Source organism: Malania oleifera, chromosome 8 (genome assembly GCF_029873635.1).
Source record: "Malania oleifera isolate guangnan ecotype guangnan chromosome 8, ASM2987363v1, whole genome shotgun sequence".
NCBI classification, from domain to species: Eukaryota; Viridiplantae; Streptophyta; class Magnoliopsida; order Santalales; family Ximeniaceae; genus Malania; species Malania oleifera.
Window position 1 is genome coordinate 19,007,701 of NC_080424.1, and position 22,584 is coordinate 19,030,284.

Genomic DNA, 22,584 nt, shown 5'->3' on the forward strand with positions numbered 1-22,584 from the left:
AAATCTCTTCTCTCAATATGATAACATTTAGCATATAAAAAAATAAGAAGCAAAGAGCCTCTATCCTCTGTTAACAAAACTGTCACACATTGATTTGAGACACCCATCCTATCCACTTGAACATCATCTTTCCAGAACAACCAAACCTTTCTACCTTCCTCTACATTAGAGTAAAAGTTAGTAAATTGCAAATTCACCGCCCACCTTATTATCTTTTTTATATCTTGAAAAGGTTCTGAAACTACCAAAATCGAAACTTTCTGCTCTTTCACAATTTGTTTCAATCTTCTCTTGAACATGCCCAACCCTCTTATATTCCAAAACATAATTTTGTCAATCATAAGTTCAACTTTTGAGGCACTGCCTTAGCCCTCTTAGACTTTCTCACTTGACCATCATCTTTATTTCTTCCATCCGACTCACCCATTGTCACATTATCTGGATCTGAGTGATATTCTTTTTGAGTATCAATGTAAACCTCCTTATCTCCCTCAGACAACACATCATAATTATCCCTCCACACTACACCCTCCACATCCCCCTCTCTCTCTCTCTCATCCACATCCTCCACCAAAATCACCTCCCCATCCTTGTCCTTTTCAACTTTTCCCCTCCCCCCTCCATACACAACTCCAATTTCCTAGGCAGACCTAGAACAACTTCCCAGCTCTACCTGCACCCCAACCACCCCTGTCTTCTAGTCTTGACAACGATCAGCTTTCTCTTCACTATTTTTCTCTACCAAATTAACTTCATCCACTTTTTGAGTACCTACAATATTAACCTCATTCACAATTTCTTTATTTTTCTCAATCCCATTCAACGGACCACTCACGTTTCCATCCTTCTTCTCCTCCACCCTCTGATCCTGAATCTTCAAAACAGGACCTTCCTCTTCAACTATCATATTCTTTTTTCTACCCACTTCTTTCCAAACCATCTCATCTCCCTCCTTCCTCATACCTACCTTCCTTTTATCCTAGAATTAACTTCAAATCAGCATACTACTTCAGTGTGACCTTGCCTACAACATTTACTACAATAGAAACCCCTCTTCTCGTATATTACCCTTTGTCAATTCTATTTTTATCCTACCACCAAAGGAAAACCCTCCACAGGATCCTTTTGCAAGTCCACTTCAACAAATAATCTCGCACCAGTGGCTCGTGTTCTATATAATGTGGCATTATCCGTCCCCAGGAATCTACCAAATCTAGTGGCCAAAGTCTGCAAACAATTCATTTTATATAAATGTAAAGGCAGACCTGGTAGGAAAATCCACTGAGGTGTGTTCGATGACTCATTGTTTACATCAAAATTCACGAACCAGTTAAAAATCCGAAATTGGCACCCTGCCACCCATCTTCCTTCTTGTGCCCATGTATGAATGTAATCATTTTCGTTTACCAAATGCAATAGAACTTGATAGTTATCCAAAAAACTTATCATTGGGACTTCAAAGAGACCCCAGGATTGAATAATATGCCTCCGAAGGACATCGATAGACGACCTTGCAGAAAGAAAAAAAGGGACCAACGCAAACTTCAAATCCTCAGCAGCCTTTTCCATCTCCACATCCGAGAAAACAAAACCTAATTCCCCATTAATTAGTTCTGGTTTCCTCAATGAGATTTTGAATCTTGAAGATGGAATTGGCCTTTTCAAGGCTTCAGCAAACGATTTTCCCCCAGCGAAACCTTCCCCCTTGTCGACCTTATTATCCCCCAAACCACTCCCCGCAACCTGTAAACTAGTGTCAACACCTCCCCTCGACTCTCCAGTAATAGCTACCGTAGACGGCGCGCTCATGTCTATCAACTACCTATTTTCCATATTGAACACCAAAAAGCAAAAATAAAAATAATCAATAAAAAACCAAACCTGCGGTAGACCTACATCTTCCATCTATGTCATCGACGCAAGTTCATCATCACCACTTTGTCGTTGTCGCTATCTCAAATTCTTGCAACCCAACGTCTTTCGTCTATGTCGCCGACGCAGGTTCATCGTCACCACTTCGTCATTGTCGCAGTCTCAGATTCTCATAGCCGAATTCGTCGTTGTTGCCGTCATTGTTGCCAATGTTGCTCTTCGATGAGAATCGCTGCCACTGCAACTCCCTGCGTCGAAGATGGCGGCATGTTGAGGTAGACGAGTACTTCAAAGCGGTGGAGATGGCGGTGCTCTCCTTTCCCTTGGAACTGCACGAGAGTCAGTCCCAACTCCACCACTGGCCTCCAACAGCACTGACGGAGGGCACCTCGCCGAAGTTCAGAGGCAGAGCTGGAGAAAGAGAGTCAGAGGAGGAACCCGTAACGCCGTCTGGGAGGACAAAACACCAGGGCGCTCCAATGCGTGCAAGAGACGGGGAAGTCAGAGAAAACCTCGCGACAACTAGGCTTTCACAAAAACTCTGTTGTTGTCTTCCCTCGTCACGATGATGGCACAGAAGACGCTCCACTCCATCGTCATCTTCCCTCGTCGCGATGGCGGCTAGGATTCACAAAAAACCTCCAACATGCTATCAATAATATTAAATTACGAAGAATCAGGTCCCCTATGCCATGCACAGGGCAATCAAATATGAATCCAACTCTTCCTTCTTTTACACATAATAATTGTGAACTATTGAATTATAAAGGAGTTGATAATGCAATGAATATTGAGTTTTCCACAATGGCTCATCCATAGTCTATCCTTGTTGTCTAACTCTTCAGCCCCTTTTAATTGGACATGTACATTTTTGCTTCTATGTATACAAGCTAGGATGCCTCGATTGTTGCCTTCAAACTTCCTTTTCCCTTTTTTATAAAGAGAATTCTCGATCATTATGAAATTAATTACTTTCTAAAAAGTTGAGGAAGAATTAGGTTTCGAAGAGCTTTTGTGCCTCACCTCTATGAACTTGTAATTTTGTTTTGGCTTTCAACTATGCTCTGTGCTTGCCTCTAAGGAGGATCCTGCACATCAAAAAGATTGTATGGTCCCCATTGATCCCCTTTAAGATACATTGGTTGTTGACCCAAGGTCTCCGTTTAAAGGATAGTTTTGGAGAAAGTGCTCTTGACAATGTTTATCTAAGATGGATCAAGGGGCTTCCGACTCTATGTGTTTTCACAGTCCCATCTGGGAGCCTTTCAAACTTATAATCTATGAAATGGACTGGAATTGTTTGTTGATGAAGTTGTTCATAACCGATGATCCATTCTAAAGGAATAAGCTCTTTCAGTTCTTCTATGGGAATTCGTCTCAAAATTTGAAGAATGGTAGGAAAATCTTCTTCTCTTTCAGCAATAATAAGAATTGTATCTTCAAATTGTCCTAGTAGGGGAAGATCAACAGCATGATCTTAGAGTCTGTATATTAATTGATGATGAAGAGTAGCCATGTATGCAGTGGCTACTTGCGGAGCGCCTATGATTTGTGGCTGGACCTTGATGCAATTCCTCAGATTTTTATCTCTTAGAGGAATATTGAAATTTGGGAAGAAGGTGAGGCAAACACTACCGACTTGAAGTGTGGCAAGGGAAGTACCAATAGTAGCATGCTCATACTAAGTGTAAGTGGTATTAAGAAGGGTAATCCTAGTTGTAACAGGAAGTCCTTTTCGGCCATGAAGAGTGAGAAGAAGTCGTACTGCTCCAAAATGAAGGTGAGTGTAACCTTCTTTAATCCATTGGTTGATCAGGTCTTGATCAACCTCAAGATCAACATATTGTTCTTTGGAAGAAGCTAGAATGAGATATTTATCAAGAGCAGTGGTTTGGACATATTCTTTAACATGAGGTCTGTTATGTGATATAAGAAGAGTACGAACTTGATTGGTAAGGGATTTTTTTCTTCAAAAAATATTATAGGGATTTACAAGAGGAAGTGAAGTTTCTTGAATATGGGCTGAATAAAAAATATAAAAGTATTCAACAAGGTTGGTGATCTTGGAAGAGGTGGTCTTTTTAATAGAAGGAAGAGATATGGAAAAAGAAAGTCTTGCTAGGGTTATCTCAGAGTTTTGTGAAAGAAAATTCATGGTTAAAATTTCCCTATATACTATTTGTATCTCGTTCTTTTGTAATCACCTCTTTGATCTAAACTTTCTATACTACAAGCAAGAACTTGGCTCTGATACCCCCAGGGTGTGGTTCAGGTGGTAGTGTGGGTTACGGGAGTGCCTTTCACGAGGTTAGGTGTTCAAACCCTCTCGGGCTCGTTTCCGCCCCTAGACTCCTGAATTTACCCTCCCTTTCGAGTTGTGGGGTCAACTTCAAGGGGCGCAGGATTAGTCACGTGGACCGTAAAATGGACGCGTGGATACCCGGTGCGTATTCCAAAAAAAAAAAGAACTTGGCTCTGATACCACATTGAGTCGGGAGCCCCTTGATCCATTTATTTCATTTTGTCCAATAGTGCTTTTCTTTTCAGAGAGCATGATCTTGTACTGTGTAGTAAGTTGTTGAACAGTTGGAGAAGATGGTAGTGATCTTCTTGGGATTTAGAAAATAATAAGATATCATCAATGTAGATGAGAGTGCTGTGAATGATCGGATTAAAGATTTTGGTTATCGCCTTCTGAAATAAGGAATGTGCTATTTTTAGTTGAAAGGGTAACCCAGTTCATTGAATGTTATTAAATAAATATTTTTTATTTTCTGAAAATGTTTATATGATAAATGGATTATAAAGCAATATTTTACATCATCTGATGATTATAGAATCTGACCAGATTAATGCTTTGTCCAATGCAGCATACATGAAAGGCACTGAAGCCAAGGCAATATTGAGACGGACGGTGGCTTTTGTGGGACTTCATTAGGGTGACCATTTGATTACGAGGGGCAACAAGCACAAATGATTGGCAATGGGGATGTGGACAGGTTGGGAGAGTGACATGGCATCCAAGTGGCAACCCATGGAGCGGCCACGTTGGCAAAGGGCGGCACACCTCGGAAACAGACAAGAGAGGAGCTGTGGTAGAGAGAATGTTTTGTTTTGTTTTGTTTTGGTTTGGTTTGGTTGAATTGTAAAGTAAAAATGAGAGAGATAGATAGGGGGCAGGGCAGTCCATGTCCGAGTGATGAGGAAAAATCTTGGAATACAATACAGCGGCGAAGAGAGAAGAGGGGTGGCGTGAAAATCTGGTGTCACGCCGCCCAAATGTATCTGCCAACCCCACGCGCAATCAATGCCATTTTCATTCTCATTCTCATTTTCATTTTCACCCCTTTTAATTCGCTTCTATTCCCTCTCTCTCTCTCTCCTTCAACTGTAGTCTATAGCCATAGGCTTATATCATTTCTTTCCTTCTACCCTTTTATTATAAATACAACAATTCATTGCCCCCTCCCAATATTCCCTCGATCATTTTACCCTTCTAAACATCTACCTCTCTCTCTCTCTTCTTATTATATAAATCTCCCCCTCTTCTTCTCCTCCTTTCACCTTAATTTTCATGTTGTATTTTGAATATTTCCTCCACCATTGATCTCCAATACCAGTACCCATTACCTCTCTCACTCTCATACACATTGAAATCTCTCCTTCTCTTTTGCCCAGGCAATATATATCATCATCTCTCTGCATCTCTCTCTCGCTCTCTCTCGGTGCAGTTGAAACCCAGCAGGGCAAGGCCGGAGTAATTTGCAGGTGAGTACGTATAATTCTCTCTATATAACGCAGCATGTTGATTAATGTTTTGTCCATTTATTATGGATTATAAAGCACCATTAGTTCATATATATTGCACATGATGATCTTAATTAAATGGTAACCGCGGTCCATCCCAATGCATATACATATGTACACGCACATATGCGTGTGCAGTACATACCTGAAAACTAGATAGTTGACAATTAACCTGGATCTCCAAATTAATCTACTACATCTTTAATCCAGAATTCCGGATCCAGTCAATGATAACTAGTTGCCGCGTTTTGTTCATGAGAGAGACAGAGACGGAGAGAGAGAGAGAGAGACTTTAATTGAAATAGGACATAGATGGTGGAGTTTAGTTCAGATAGTGGGGGTTGTTATCTGAATATATAACTTTTCCATTTCCCGTCGGTGCAAGCAGTTTTGTATTGGGAGTGGGATGGGATATGGTGGTTGTGATGACGCTGTCCACAACCATCGATGGCAATTGGCATTGAGAGAGAGCCAAAGACGAAAGGATGAATGCAGAGTGAACTGCACTCAAAGTTTTACCCAAAAAGAAAAAGACAACACAGATACACAAACGTGCTTCCGCCGTCCCTAAAGTCAATCTTTTCGGCCAAATCTAATTCCAAGCATATATATATATATATATATATATATATATGATATGATCCATTGGGAGTTCATGCGTATTATTATTGTATGGTGGGTTGCCACACAGATTAATATTGATCTGCCATTAATGGCGGATTCCTAATGGCCAATCTAAGTGGTTGAAAAACTAGCTAGCTGGGGAAAACACATATATGTGCAGGATCATTTTGGTCCACCCAAAAGTAGCATCATGCACTGTCGGTCCATTTTCGTTATCATGGCCTTATGTTTATGTCTTTCATGATTGGATTTAAAACATGTTTAGCCAATTATTATTAGCACATATATACAAATTAAACATGTGTCAAAATCCCCCCTCATCATGGACTCTGCAAGTTCATTTAATCTGCTCTCATGTTGATCTAATGTGTCAGCTTCCGTAGTTGCTTCTAGATGATAGGGAATGAAATCATGTTAAAAGCATAAACAACAGCCCTTTTACCCTTTTATAATTTTGTTTAATATTGAAATAAATTGGACTGAAATTCTAATAATTGGAGATCTTGAATTTGATTTTATAAACTCTAATCTTTAATTTGAAGTAGCTATAGGGTTAATCTTGTTCTTTTTAGTTGTTACCACTTTAATGGGTTCGAATGATTTGTTTAGGTTAAAATTTTACTAAAAAAATTAAAATAAACTAGAATAAGATTTAATGAAGTAATAATTATATTGAGATATAATTAATTTGAATTACAAAGTTAAAGTCATTATTATAAAACAAAAAACATGTAGAAATTATTCTTATTTTATTTCATTCTAAGCCAAACATTTCATAAATCTTTTTCTAATCACTCTCACACATGTTTGTCGACTTTGATCCTCAGTGACAAGCTATTCATGGAAATGGAGTCATGCGTCCCGCCAGGTTTTAGGTTTCATCCGACAGAAGAAGAACTTGTGGGATACTACCTCAAGAGGAAGATTAACTCCGTAAAAATTGATCTGGATGTTATTATTGACATTGATCTCTATAGAATAGAGCCATGGGAAATTCAAGGTATTTATAGATTATATTGATGCATGTATAGTGCAAGCAAACTTGAATACTAGGACATATATATATATATATATATATATATATATATATATATATATAATATTTGTTCTTTTTGTCAACCAACTATCTCAACATCTAGTTGAAGTTATTTCTTAATCTCGAAAAATAAGAAGAACGAAAAATCAACCAAATTAATTAAGGTGACTTTCAAATTCTGAAGGATTTTGAATGAGCTACAATTAGTCTAGACTCAATGCTTAATTTTTCTAAAATAAGATGTTAGCTGAGTGTTATTAAACACATCATAGGATTATGACTGAAATAAAAATAGTAAAAACGAAGAATAACACAACATTGATGGAGCCATTTGAATAAAGTGAAAAACCTTCTAAGTATGAATCACATTATATTTCACCATTAACTTTTGGGTGTCTTTTACAAAGTCCGATGACAGCCCATTAATTTAGAGGAGTCAGTTGACAAGATAGCCCATGATAATTAATTTTAGTTTGTAATAATAATTTACTCACGATCGTCGATCTGTTTAACTGCAGAGAAATGCAAACTAGGTTATGACGAACAAAATGAGTGGTACTTCTTCAGCCACAAAGACAAGAAGTACCCAACAGGAACGCGGACAAACAGAGCCACCACGGCTGGATTCTGGAAGGCGACCGGGAGAGACAAGGCTGTGCTTTCCAAGAATAGGATAATAGGGATGAGAAAGACTCTTGTGTTCTACAGGGGACGTGCTCCAAATGGAAGGAAAAGTGACTGGATCATGCACGAGTATAGACTCCAAACATCCGAGCATGCACCACCTCAGGCAAGTTCATTCATTTCAACATCCTCGTCAATCCTCAGAACATTAGAATTTGGATTACCCAAACGTGAAAGTCTCATACATATTCTCTCACCACCTTGAGAAATATCTTCAAACACAATACTGACTTTTTATTATACTGTAATGTATGCATGCATATTCAATTATTTACGAGACGTTATAATAATGAAAATTTTTCATTAGTATATTCTTTAGATGCAATATTAAGATACTACAATTTATGTCATAAAGAAGAAAGAATGACTAAATTAATGTTAGTTTTCTTCTAAAATAGTTGTAATAAACTGCATTATGATTAGTAATAGCTAAGATACATAATGTTTTCTTATACTATCATTATTTTTTCTATTTAACTAAGATTACACTCAGTACTGAATATGTGTACATTGACGCCATACAGTGATCCTAATTACTTTCATAAATATTTAATATAAACATGCAGGAAGAAGGATGGGTGGTTTGTCGAGCATTCAAGAAGCCCAGCCCAAACCACAGGCAAGGCTTTGAAGCTTGGAACCAGTCATACCATGTGAGGGAAAACGGTGGCAGCAGGGTTGGGCCGTTATTGGGCTCAGATATGGTAAGCCCAATGCATGCGGCCCATTCCTATCAAAGCCCAGTGCTCTCTCATCATCCTCACCAGATCACCACTGTGGAAAACCCACTGGTGGAGCTGCCAAAGCTGGAGAGCCCCACCACCGTCTCCGCAGCTCTGGCCACGGCCAACGACGGGAGTATGGAGGCCAAGGCAGATTTTGATGATGAAGGCAGCAATATTGTTAGTGATGTTAACGTTAACTATGGCAGCCAATACATTGACTGGACGAAGCTGGACGATCTGCTGGCGTCCCAAGTTCCCATGGAGCCAAACCCATTTCCCCATTTTTCCAGTGATGAGTATGGTCATGATCAAAACCATGCAGGCCAAGTTTTTGGATACTTTCCCGACTTTTAAGGTGGCGTTTGGTTCACAGGATTAATTGATCCTATTCATATACTTATTTTGGTGTTGGAAAGTGGTTCGATGATGATCTTATCCCACAAGCCAAGCAAAAGGTATCTCATAGCTGGGAAATAAGATTCTTGAAATATGTCATTTTAAATATTTCACAAACCAAACGAAACTTTGATAAGAATATGCGACAGAAGGAAGGGGAGACGAATTATTCTGGCACAATGAGTTATCATCTCGTAGGTAATAATACAAGTTTGCAGTCTTGTGAAGGTGGGAGAGCTATTTCACTCTTTCTTTTTCTTTTTTTTTTTCTTTTTTTTTTTGTTAAATGCTATTTTTAACTGTAAATTAATGTGCATTTGTTGCATACATTAATTTTTACCCAATGACTTTTTTTTCTTTTTGGTCTTAATTATTGTTGTGAATTTTTTTGTGGCATCACCATAATTCGAAGAAATTAAATGTGATAATTAATTAATAACCACATTCATTGAACAATGTGTTTTAAATTTGATGGGAAAGAGATGCATTTATTTTGTATTACTTATGTTTAAAAAGTGATTTTGCAAATCAATATAATGTAAATGAAATTTCCTATTCAAATATCCATTTGTACACTCCTTTGGTTGAACAAAAAATTTAACTTGTATCTTATTATTATTATTTTTTATTGAAGGTCTAGAATAATATACTGCAATTTTGTTTTGTTCGGGTTTAAATTAACATATGAATTCTCTAATAATAAGTGTCATAAGTGGACATCTTTTGATTACTGAAAGGTAAAGAAAGTGTTGGAATAATAAAAGCGGAGGTGGTACCCTACATTAGAGCAGTTTGTTTTCGAGTAGATTATCCTTTCAACACAATAAAAAAATAACGTCTCAAGCTTTTCGCAAGGAGAATGTAATAGTTCTGGAATCCAAATTCACATAAGTTAGCATGATGACTGTAAGGCAAATGTTGAAGAAAGAGTTTGAAATTAGGAAATGATAGGGAAAATATTTACAAGGAATAACAAGATTGGTTGTGCTCAAGAGTCATAAAGATACTTTCGGATTGGGTTTTCAACCGAATAATTAAGAAAGATAAGGCCAAAACATTCATTCATCACAAAGAAAAGAGATTAGACAAAAGTGAAAGAAGAACTTCATATGAACTTGAATTAGTAATTCCTTATGTTCTCTATACATTTCTGAAGCCATCATATGTGATGCGTCGTGGATTGGAGACAGTTTTTGAAGAAGACATTGAGTTTTCTAAATTGTTTGAAAATAGATTGTCTGTCGACATGGTTGAAGAGAAAGAGCATTGGCTTGAGTTTCTAAATTTGCATCGGGATCACTTGATAATTTGACCATTGAGGTCCTACTTATGTATGAATGATTTGTTGAACATAAATCTATCTTTGGTTTGACCTATGGCCAAAGAAATATAATTCATTGACAGGATTTTCCTTTACTTTTCAACCTTTGATTCCTTGTTTTATCTTTCTAGAACTAGTTCATTTTATATCTATAGAAAACTTATCATGAGCCTTGAAAACTTTGTTGATTGCAACAAAAGTATTTTGCCAAACATTAATAAGGAGATGACGAATTAGAACTATTAGATGAACTTTTGAAGATATTGGAGCATGAAGAAAAGTAGATAAAACCACATGCAAAGGATACAAAAATTGTGAATTTGATAAAAGGATAAAAAAGCAGTTTAGCATAACAGTAAGCCTATGAAACAAAAGCTCAAAAGGATTTATGTTGGAATGACAAGTGGAAATTAAGGAAGTGGTTAAAAAGTAGTTTGATGTAGGATTTTTAGAAGTGTGCAACTATTCAGAATGGATAACTAACATTGTTCGAGTTCCCAAGATAGATGGCAAAATAAGAATATGTGTTGACTATCAGGATTTGAACAAATCTAGATCAAAGGATAATTTTTCATTGTGACCCCACGTTGACGTGTTAGTAGACAATACAAGCCGACATAAGTTGTTTTTGTTCATGGATGATTGTTTTGGATATGACACATTATTCTATATAGTAATGTCTTTTGGGTTAAAGAATGCTAGTTACTAGAGAGCTATGGTAACATCATTCCATGACATGATGTATAAATAATAAATTGAAGTATATAAGGATGATATGGTTGTAAAGTCAAAAACCGATGAAGAACATCCCTAGGTTCTAAAAATGTTGTTTGAAAGGCTGAGAAAATACAAGTTGAGGTTGAACCATTTAAATGCACCTTTAGGACAACATCTGGTAAGGATGATATGGTTGTAAAGTCAAAAACCAATGAAGAACATCCCTAGGTTCTAAAAATGTTTTTTGAAAGGCTGAGAAAATACAAGTTGAGGTTGAACCATTTAAATGCACCTTTAGGACAACATCTGGTAAATTGTTTGAACTTTTTGTAAGCCAAAGAGGAATTAAGGTGGATCCAGCTAAGATCTAATCTATTGGAACCTCCTTTTACTCATAAACAAGTACAAGGATTTTTGGGAAGATAGAATTACATTGCTTGGTTCATATCTCAGTTAACAACATATGAACCAATTTTCACATTGTTGAAGAAGAATTATCCTTGTATATGGAATGACGAATGTCAACAAGCTTTTGACAAGATTAAAGAATGCTTAAAAAATCAATTTGTACGTGTTGATGCCACCAATACCTATAAGACCATTGATCTTCTACTTGACTGTGTTGGAGGAGTCTATAGGATGTCTGTTATGTCAAAATGATGAGACAGATAAGAAAGAAAGAGAAATTTACTATTTGAGGAAGAAGTTCAATCAGCGTGAGTCCAAGTGTTCATTAGTGGAGAGAACATGTTTTGCATTAGCTTCAAGCTCACAGATTGAAGTAGTTTATGCTATATCACATAACTTATTTTTTATCTCAGATGAATCCATTGAAATATATCTTTGATAAGCTAACATTATCAAGAAGTATAGCTTGTTGGAGTATGCTGCTATCAGAATATAACATTGTTACAAATTAGCTAAAGCAATCAAATTAATACTATTTAGCTAATCATGTAGTAAATGAGAAAGAAATGACTAATTTGAACTTTCCTAATGAAGATGTGCTAGTCATGGAAGTAGAAGAATGTCGATGGAAAATATACTTTGATGGTGTAGCTAATGCCCATAGATATGGAGTAGGGGCAGTGTTGGCATCATCTCAAGGGGAATAATTTCCTATTAATGTGAAACTAACTTTTCCCTCCACCAACAATGTTATTGAATATGAGGCTTGCATAGCTAGATTGAAAGCTTCATAAGGAATGGGAATAAGAAATCTTAAATTATATGGAGATTTTACTCTCATCATATGTTAAGTAGTTGGGGAACAGAAAACAAAAGCCCGAAAATTGATTCCTTATCAACATTCAATAAACTTGTCTAGGAGTTCAAATTTATATCCTTTAAGCATCTACCAAGAATGTAGAACAAATTTATAGATGCCTCAACAACTTTCGCTTTTATGATAAAGAAAAGATTCAACCATTTAGTGGGGATGTGCAATATGACCCCTTATGGTTATTGAAGAATAAGTGGATGGGAAGTCGTGGATTCTGACATCAAGCAATATGTGCAGAATCAAAAATACCCTCCATGCATTAGAAAATGATAGAAAAACAATTTGAAGATTATCGATGGGATTTTACCTTGATGGAGATACCTTATACAAAAAAGGATTAGACATGACTTTTTTAACATGTTTGGATGCTAAAGAAGCCGCTTATATTATGGAAGAAGTTCTTGGAGGGTCATAGTCTACTCACCTGAATGGGCATATGTTAACAAAATTATTCTAGGAACTTATTACTATTGAACTACTATAGAAACTGAGTATGTGATTTTTTTGAGTAGATGTTATAAATGTCATATATATGCAATTGTTAGAATTGTTGTGTTCCCAAGAGAATGGGTGAATTGGAAATTTAAAATTTCTTTCTAGGTTTAACTAAGCCAGCAGTAGTAATACACAACCTAGGGGCAGTCTAAGCATGTATGAAATTGCAGAAATGATAAATCAATCAATTCTCACCGCAGACAATACAGTTTCAGTATACCTCGATAAATTACAATTCTGTGTCAATCAGATATGTAGTATATTTAGTAAAGGAATTAAATTAAGCAAGAATCAGAATATAAAGCAAGAAAAGTAAAAGTGACACCGAATATGTTATTGGGGTTCGACAAACGTGCTTACATTCCCGCCTCAGCTCGTAAGTCAGAGGATTACCACTAATGCTCACTTAACGGATGGAGTGACACCGGTTACAACCACCCTTTCATTAATGGGCAAGAGAATACCCAAGTCAAATTAGCAGGGATGACTCCAACCTTTACAAACTCTCCTTACAGGGCGGAGAAGGCCCAAACACTCCTTAAGGGGTGGAGATTACCCACCTTAGGCCACACCTTGATTACAATTAATAAAGTTTTTTGTACAATTAAAAGTGCTTCTAACACAAGAAGATTTGTACAATAATATGATCCAAATATATGCACTCACAGATGATATGGATATAATGCCCAACTAAGATCTTGAAAAAAATTATTCAAGATAATATATTCAACAAATGAATATTCAAGTTAACCTTAAGAACCCTAATCAAATATCTCAAAGATATGTTAAATAATATCACAGCAGATATTTTAGGGTTTTAGCTTGCAAAAGATGTATCAAGTAAATGTGCAAGCTCTTAAGTCTTGCAATTTGAATGCAATGACTAGGAAGCTAAAACGAGTTATTCCCAATCAAATATTTATATACGAAATATTATGGGAATAAACAATCAAGCAAAACTCTCAAAAGGATATTTCAAATATGTATGAATATGTGAGAATAATGCCAAGAAAATGATTTAAAGTGATGCACAATAACACAATCAAATCTCACTATACCTTGCAATTGATTTGCAAGTTAGGAGAACAATAAAAAGGAACTCTCTATTTCAAAATGATTCTTGCAAATAAGGAGTAAGAGAGTATGTGGAAATAAGCTTGAAAGATTGAGTAAATAGCAAAGGGAGTATAAAAAATTTGAGAGAAAATTTTTTTAACCACTTTGCTAATTGGTTGCTGATCTAAGAAAATGAGGGGGTATATATAGATATCCCTCAAAAAATGACCATTGGGTACCTATTGGTATTTTGAAATTATTAAATTAAGGTTTAACTTAAATTAACCTTAATTAACCATAGTAAAAATAAGGCAACCCGAGAGGTTCAGTTTGCTGACCCTTAGGGTCGGTTGACCGAACAGACATAGTAATTTTGAAATAATTTCAGGGTTTGGTTTGCCATGGCTAGTGGTCTGTTAACCGAGCAGAGGCAATTTCCAAAACCTTCAAGGTTCGGGCACCCGATCTCAAGTTCAGTTAACCGGATCAGAGGCTTCGGTTTGCCAAGGCAATTTTGAAGTAAGCGTTCGGTTTGCCGTGGCAAGTGGGAACGTCAAACGTCAAGGTTCGGTCGACTGTGGGAAATGTGTTCAAATTGGTTCGGTCGGCCGAGCTAAGTCAAAATGTTGACTTCCTGGATGTTCAGTTTACCAAGGCGTTTATAACGCTAGTGGGTCGGTCGCCCGACCCCTTTTGAAAATTTAAATTTTGACTTTTGACCTTCTAAATTTTTTTCCCTGTTTTTATGTGTTTGCAATTTTGCTTAGGGGATTTTTCTTATGAAGTGAATAGGATCCTAAGGTCAATCTATGGCTTTTGCATTAAGCCAAAAAATCCAACGTCGGTCGACCAAGGTAATCCCTAAGGTCAGTCTACAACCTTGAGCATTTATTCCTATCATGCATGTGATGCTGTTATTATAGACCCAATAAAATTGAGTGCAAATACAATGACAAAGAAGTCTTCATTCTTTTGCTTCTTTATATGCCATATATGAAACATGATCTTTGTGGTCCGTATGGCTTCCTTGTGTTCCTACCATCAGTGCGTACTAAGGACGAACCTATTCATGAAATTCAGTGCACAGGTAAGGAACATTGGTTTTTTCATAATCAAAATGGGATCAGACTCATAGAGTTAACAATATGCAAATAAGTTGAAGGCTCCACCTTCCATTACATTCCATGGTTTCTCCTTGGTCATTCTCAATGTGGAGCATGGACGTGATTAGACCAATTCCTCCCAAGGAATCAAATGATCGTTATCTTACTGACATTGAGTACTACTTTACAAAATAGTTTACAGTTGCATTCTATGCAAGCATTACAAGAGAGGTGGTAGTCAAGCTCATTAAAAAATAAATAGTTTGCATGTATGGCCTTCTAGAAAAATCATTTCAATCAATGCAACAAATCTAAATAAGAAGATGCAAGATAAGGGATATGTGCTAGAAGTTTAAAATTTAACATCATAAGTCTTCTTCCATATACCATCCAAATATGGATGGATCTATTGAAACTATAAATAAGAATGTTAAGAAGATATTGTAAAAAAATGATAGTTACCTATAAAGATTGGTAGGAGAAGTTTCCATTTGCATTATATATATACCTATTAACCATTTGTTAAAACTTCAATAGGGGCAACTTCATACTACCTGGTATATGGAATGGATGTTATGGTACCTGTTAAGCATCCCACTTGGGAGTATATGGAGTTAGGGGGGTGAATGGACTCTTTTCGTGTATTTCGATTTTCTCTACAAAATAATTTACTTGGCAAGATTCAAGATATTATATCACAATGTAAGTAAATTAAATCTAGCACAAGACAAATAATAAAGAGTAAGGAGAAAGAAGCTTAACACTGGTATTTAACGTGGTTTGGCACCAAGCCTACGTCCACGACTTCCAAGGATTCCACAATCCACTAAGGATACTCCTTCACCGACAGAGAAGCCTTACAACTCTGGAACAAATCCCTACTGCCCTCGCCAAGAGCCTTCACCAAACAGTTCACAAAGAACCTTTACAACAAGATGATTGATTACAATGAAAATGCTCCTTAAATGAGCTAATATTAATTACAATCAAATCCTCACACTACTCTCTCAATGAATGATCCAAACAAGATTAAAGAGCAAGAGACATTGAGCACTTGTGAATGAATAACTAAAATGTAAGGTGTTAGGTTTTGAAAACAAAATATATTTTTAACTATAGAACTTGTAAAATCACCAAAACCATATTAAACAAGTCTAAGGACTTGTATTTAAAGCTAAAAACCCCTACTAGCCATTATTGGACCGTTAGGAGCAAATTCCAAAAGAAACTAGTCGTTTCTAGCCGTCGGTGCATTGTTCACGATGCGAATCGTAGACTATTGACCCCCACTCGTCGACAAGTGGCCCCCATTCGTCGACTAGTAACACTCTCCCAACAATCGTTAACATTCTACTTGGAATCGTAGATGAATTACACCCAATCGTCAATGAGTGCCCCAAATCAGAAAGAGTCATCAACATAAAAGTTGTGGGATTTTTTCTTAGTTTTCCATAGAAACCAAGATCATCTTTTTTTGACTTTTTTAGCAAAAGTTATGCTCCAAATACTGAAATGGTGTTCAGGAAATTTGATAGGTGCATAACTGAGGTTTTAAACCCAATCAGGACCAAATTCGTAAAAGATTATAACACTAATATAATTTAAAACTTGTCCTTATAAAATTTCTTTTGAATATAAGATATCTTGTTTACGAAAACACATTTGAAAGCTCATTTTGATATCTTATATGCTAGTATGTCCTTTATAAAAATATACTTGACTTTCTTGAGCCTTTAGGACATAAAACATGTTTTGTCAAAGTTGGGACAAAGTATGAAAAGTTTATAAAACCAAGATATTGAAAACTTGCCCCTTTGGAAAACATATTTTGAATTTAGGATTCTTTTGAAAAACTCTTTAATTTAACTTTGAAAACTATGTATGTTGAGTTTGTGACTTTGTGAAATCCTATAAACTCATGTGTCCTAGTATGCATGTACATTTACTCAACTCTTGCTCAAAAATCATGTATGAAACAAAACTACAAGAGTTACAAAAAGTTCCTACCTCACACAACCCATATTACATATAATTCAACATAAATATTCCTTTGGTTGTGCTTAAGTCATTTCCGAATTAGTGTCCTTTTGATCTTTCCTACTCGACGTCAACTCAGTCTGATATTTGCCTTTGATCTAGTGTTTCATGAATGTGTCGCTTGTACCTATACTAAACATAATCTGCAAAGATAGGAAAACACTAGGAATCACAAATAGGTTAATATCATCAAAACACAATAAACATGATGATGTAACCACCAAGACGAACAATCTCCCCCTTTTTTATGATGTCTAACCTATTAAGAATTTACTTGATCTTTGCATTTGAGTTTGTACTTATCATAACTTGATATGCAAAGATTAGTTTATCTAGAACCACTAATGGGTTCTTATCATCAAAACATGACAAGAAAGATTATGTAGCCACCAAGGCTAACAATCTCCCCTTTTTTTATGATGGCAAACCATTGGTATTCTCTATAAGGTATATTTAAAGCTCTCCCTCAAATTATGCATATTCTTAAATAAGAGTAAAAATTGCTCCCCCTCACTATATGTATATAAGGCATAAAAACATTTAACTAGATATTTCGTATCCTTGGAGCTTTATCAAAATAGAAAGTTCATTCAAGATAAGACAAGTAATAAGCAAGTTGAACTTTTATACATTTCATTTTCATACATTTCACTTCTCCTCCACACATAACACAAAACATTTTCTTCCTAACAATAGGACACCAAATATCTTCTCCTCCTTTGATCATCTCAAAAAGAGAGGTATAATTCATATGACTAAAATTTCTCCTCCTCAATATATGTTTCCATGGTGGTGAGGTGAGTATGTGCTAGACACATAAACCAAATTTTGGTACTAAACCATAACAATTGAAAAACCTAAATTGGCTTCGTTACACATGAATGATGATTTCTATGGATTATAGTTGTTGTTGGATCAATCATTCAGTGCAAATTTTTCAATTTTTTGTTATGATTAGTTTCACAAAGCTCAACTTAAATGTATGGGATAGGTTATGCTGAACAAATATCATCAAAACAAATTTGCTTCTAAGTAGCAAGCTTTTCATCCCATAAGCAATAGCCAACATTTTAAAAAAAAAAAAAAAAAACCAATTGATAATGACATATACACAATTAAAGCATCAATTGATTTTATCATTTGAACTCATTAATATTGTCATGAATCTCTAAAAATTTCGATTTTAAAATGTTTGAGTTGTATGTTGGGAATTTTGAGTACAATCAAGTTATCACAAATCTTTTGTATTTTTACCTAGGTGTGGTTAAATCTACCTAAACCCTATTTCCTAAACCTAGGTCCTAAAGAGGCAATGATTCAAAAATCATGTGTAACCTTTTAGTACCCTTCCTTCCTTGGGTACCAAGGGGTTTTTCTTTACTACCCACTCAAGCTTCCTTTGTTTGCCTCTATCTCTTCTTACACAATATAAACAAATTTGTTTGTGTGAGAGGGTTTTGATTTATTTGCTTTATTTTTGCTTGTTGAGGCATAATTGTGTGATATATAAGAGGATTTAAAATTCTTTTTGGAAACAACATTTCTTTTGGCTTCCACAACCTTTTTGGAGTTTTCTTTTTTTCTTGTGGCTTTACCATGATCTTCATTTTTTTTTTTTTTTTTTTCAAGAGGGTATTCTCATTTGCAATTTGATTTTTCAAATTTCCTACTTCTTCTTGAAAAATTTCATGGTCTTTTTGAGATTTTTCAATAAGCTCCTCATTCTCCCTTTCAAAGGAAGCATTTTCATCTTTTTAGGTAGAACAAAGGTAAGGTTCTTTTCATTTGCATTTTGATAATTTATCATCCAAACCTCTAATTTTTACAGCTAAAGATTCATTTTCTTCATTCAATGAGGATTCCTTTAGTTTAAGCAAAGCAAGCTCTTTTTCAAGGTTTTTATTTTTCTTCTCTACCAAAACTAATTCATTAAACAACTTAGCACGATTTTATACAACTTCATCAAAAGAAGGTGCATAATCATCCTCATCTGAACTAATCTCTTCTTGTTCATTAGCCATGAAGCACAAGTGTGTTTTTTCTTCATCATCACTTTCATTGCAAATAGTAGCATTCATAACATTATAATCTTCTTTTTGAAATTTCCCTTTGTGTTTGATCAAGGGACAATTTGTTATGATATGCCCTACCTTTTTGCAATTGTAGCACCTAATGTTATCATTCTTTTTTCTTTTCTTTTTTTTGTTTCTCTTGTTCTAGTTTGCTTACCAAAATATTGTCTTTTTACTAAAAATTTCTTAAAATCTCTTGTGAGAGATTCTATGTCATCCTCACTATCCTCGTCATCTTCTAGCATTTCTTTATATTCTAAACTAGATTTTTTTAATGTCATACCCATATTTTTCTTAGGCTTTTCCAGATCCAAAGTCGTGTTTTTCTTAATTTCATAGGTCATAAGTGACCCAATCAACTCATCGAGTGTGACTTTCGTAAGATCCCTTGCTTCCTCAATGGAAGTTGATTTAGCATGCCATGACTCAGGTAAAGATCGGAGAACTTTTTGAACATTACCCTCCATAGAATAAGTCTACCAAGTGCTTTTAAACCATTTGTGGTTTATGTGAACCAAGTGAACATGGATGTGATAGATTCTCCCTCGTCCATTTTAAACATTTCATATTCATTAACAAGCTTGTAAATTTTGGACTTCATAACTTGTGAAGTGTCTTTATAAGTGACTTCACGTTTATCCCAAATTTCTTTACAGGTTTCACAACCACAAATTCGATTATATTCATTATTACTCAAAGCACAATAAAGAAAATTTTTGATTTTAAAGTAAAGCTCTACTAACCTTGTTTCGGTGTCTCACTACTCCTCTCAAGTTGTTTTGGTCCACCTTTGGCATTTTTGAACTCATAATCTCCCTTTGAGATGACTCACCACAGCTTAAGATCATGTGCTTAGATGAAGATAGTGGAGCCATTGAAGCCATTGAACAATGGAGGCTTGGTCATGGATTGTCCTTGGGAAGAGGTGCCCACCAAATACTCCATTTGATCTTTTATGCTCTAGATCTTACTCCGAAAAATGCAAGTGTCTCGCTCTAATACCACTTGTTAAGCATCCCACCCGGGAGTATATAAAGTAAGAGGGGGGCTGAATTGACTCGTTTCGCGTATTTCGATTTTCTCTACAAAATAAAATACTTGCTTAGATTCAAGCAATTATATCACAATATAGGTAATTATAATTATAATTAACTCATGCCACATGATTTTTCTAATAATATAATTTTAACAAATTACCATAGAAAATATATAATAATCCACCTATTTAATTTAATACCAATATAATCAGAAAACCCGATATAATCAAATCCCCGTGGTATAGTGTAGCCCAGGCATATGAAAATAATTGAATTTAAAAAATCAATTTAATTCATGAATATATTTAAAATAAACTCTAATATAATTTAGTCCACTTACCTTAACCCTGGAGTAGTGTTAACGCTCCAACCTACTATGTGGGCCCGAGGTGCTACTAAAGTAACGTCCGCGTACCTGATACCATAATCATTTAATAATAATGCAGTAGAAGTAATGAAACATTCTCCATACTTACATTACTAGAGTTCTAAGTTCGTTTATACATAAAGGTTTTCATGCATCCATATTACAATCCGACCAAAAATGGACAACTACTTTGGTTCATACAACCATAATACAAGCCTTGAGCTTGACAACATAACTTACATACTCCAGAGTTCTTACAAACACTCTCAAAAAGGAACAAATCTAACTTTCACCCCTTGATCCTACTAAGCACAATACCTATAGTTTCTTGAAAAAATAATTTGTATATTAGGGTGAAATAAGGGTGATCAAGTTAATATTATCAAGTTAATATTAGTGTGTGGGCAGTATGCTTTTAGTGCTTACAGAAAACATTCATTCTTTATATAACCAAAAAAAGTTGTCTTAACATCATATATACATATATAGTTGGAAATACTCATTTCATTTTCTTGACATAAACACTTCATTCATTTCATAACATCATTATTTACATACATGTACAGATATGCATAAAAGACACCTCCTGAGACTAACGCCATGTATAAACCCCCGTGATCAGGGTTATGCTGCTTGAAGGCTGGACTAAGCCTGGGGTGATCAACCTAGATAAAGTCAACATTCATCCGCATCATAAGTACTCCAACTACGCAAGCATCTGCAACATACTTGCATGCTTTGATTGCCCTACCGTGTCTTGAAAGTCCAACCTTTCAGGTATGGCACACCCTCTACCGAGGCTAATCGACATACACCACCACACCACTCTCACAGTACAGTGTAGCACACATAGTCACATATATAAATCCTAGCAATGGTACCGTGCTCTTGATATAATGGTCCATCAGGGTTCCTAAAGCATATCGTGTAATTTAAGTAATAAAATCATATTTCATTATCATTTCATATACCTGACATGTAACTTCCAGTCTTCAACCGTCATATTATACCTGGCTCACAACCGTTAAACATATACCTGGCCTTCATAGTTGTAAACATCATCATGTATTTTCACAAGTAGTTCCAGTATATTTCGCAAATAGTTTAGTATTTCACAAACATTCATTATTTCAATTATAACATAATACATACATACTATTCACCTGCCACACAATCTCCAGTATTTTAAACATACCCCATAGGTAACCATAAAAACATAGTATTTATGGTTTAAAAACATAAAATCGGCCTTCCCACCATTCATTTGTACTTAAAGTAGGATACCATATATCCTAGGTTTGAAAAATGACCTTTTGAACGGTCGGTTTTTGAAACCTCAACTAAAAACATAAATACACTTACTCCATAAACATTTCGTACGGTTCAAAATCATTAAAAAGTTGACTTAACTAGATCCCCTTACCTATGTCCTAAAAAATAACCCAAGACGCTCGAAAATCGAACCTTAATTTTTTTCCTGAGTTCAAGAATCCGCTCTGCTAGACTTGTAAATATTCACTCCCTGATCCTCATAGTAACTTCTGATCGTTGAAACGGGCAATGATGGGTGAAAGATCAAAGAGAGAGAGAGAGAGAGAGAGAGAGAGATATATAAAAAAAAATACATAACTTAACTCTTAAGTAACTAAAATACCTCCTCCAAGATATTTATATATAAATATCTAAAAATATCTCCTCCAAGATATTTATTATTATATTTATCTATTATTTTATTTTATTTTATTTTTGTTCGGGTTACTACAAGTAATGCCTATGACGTGCGAATGATGAAATCTCTCTGGTTAAATCCTTGGAGAGCAGAGTTGGGACCTGGAAATGATGTTTGTTTTTCAATTCATCCAAGAAATGTAAGAAAAATTAAGAGAGAGAGAGAGAGAGAGAGAGAGAGAGAGAGAGAGAGAGAGATGAGAAAGAGCAGAGAGACGTTAGAAG

The 22,584-nt window shown here is 35.6% G+C and overlaps 1 protein-coding gene across 1 annotated transcript; it reads left to right on the forward strand.

The window, feature by feature from the left end:
* Positions 1–7,143: 7,143 nt before the first annotated feature.
* LOC131162598 (NAC domain-containing protein 30) lies at positions 7,144–9,102 on the forward strand. The gene is made up of 3 exons (XM_058119212.1): positions 7,144–7,303; positions 7,858–8,129; positions 8,590–9,102. Exons 1-3 carry the CDS (start codon positions 7,144–7,146, stop codon positions 9,100–9,102), a joined length of 945 nt encoding a protein of 314 aa, XP_057975195.1.
* Positions 9,103–22,584: the final 13,482 nt, after the last annotated feature.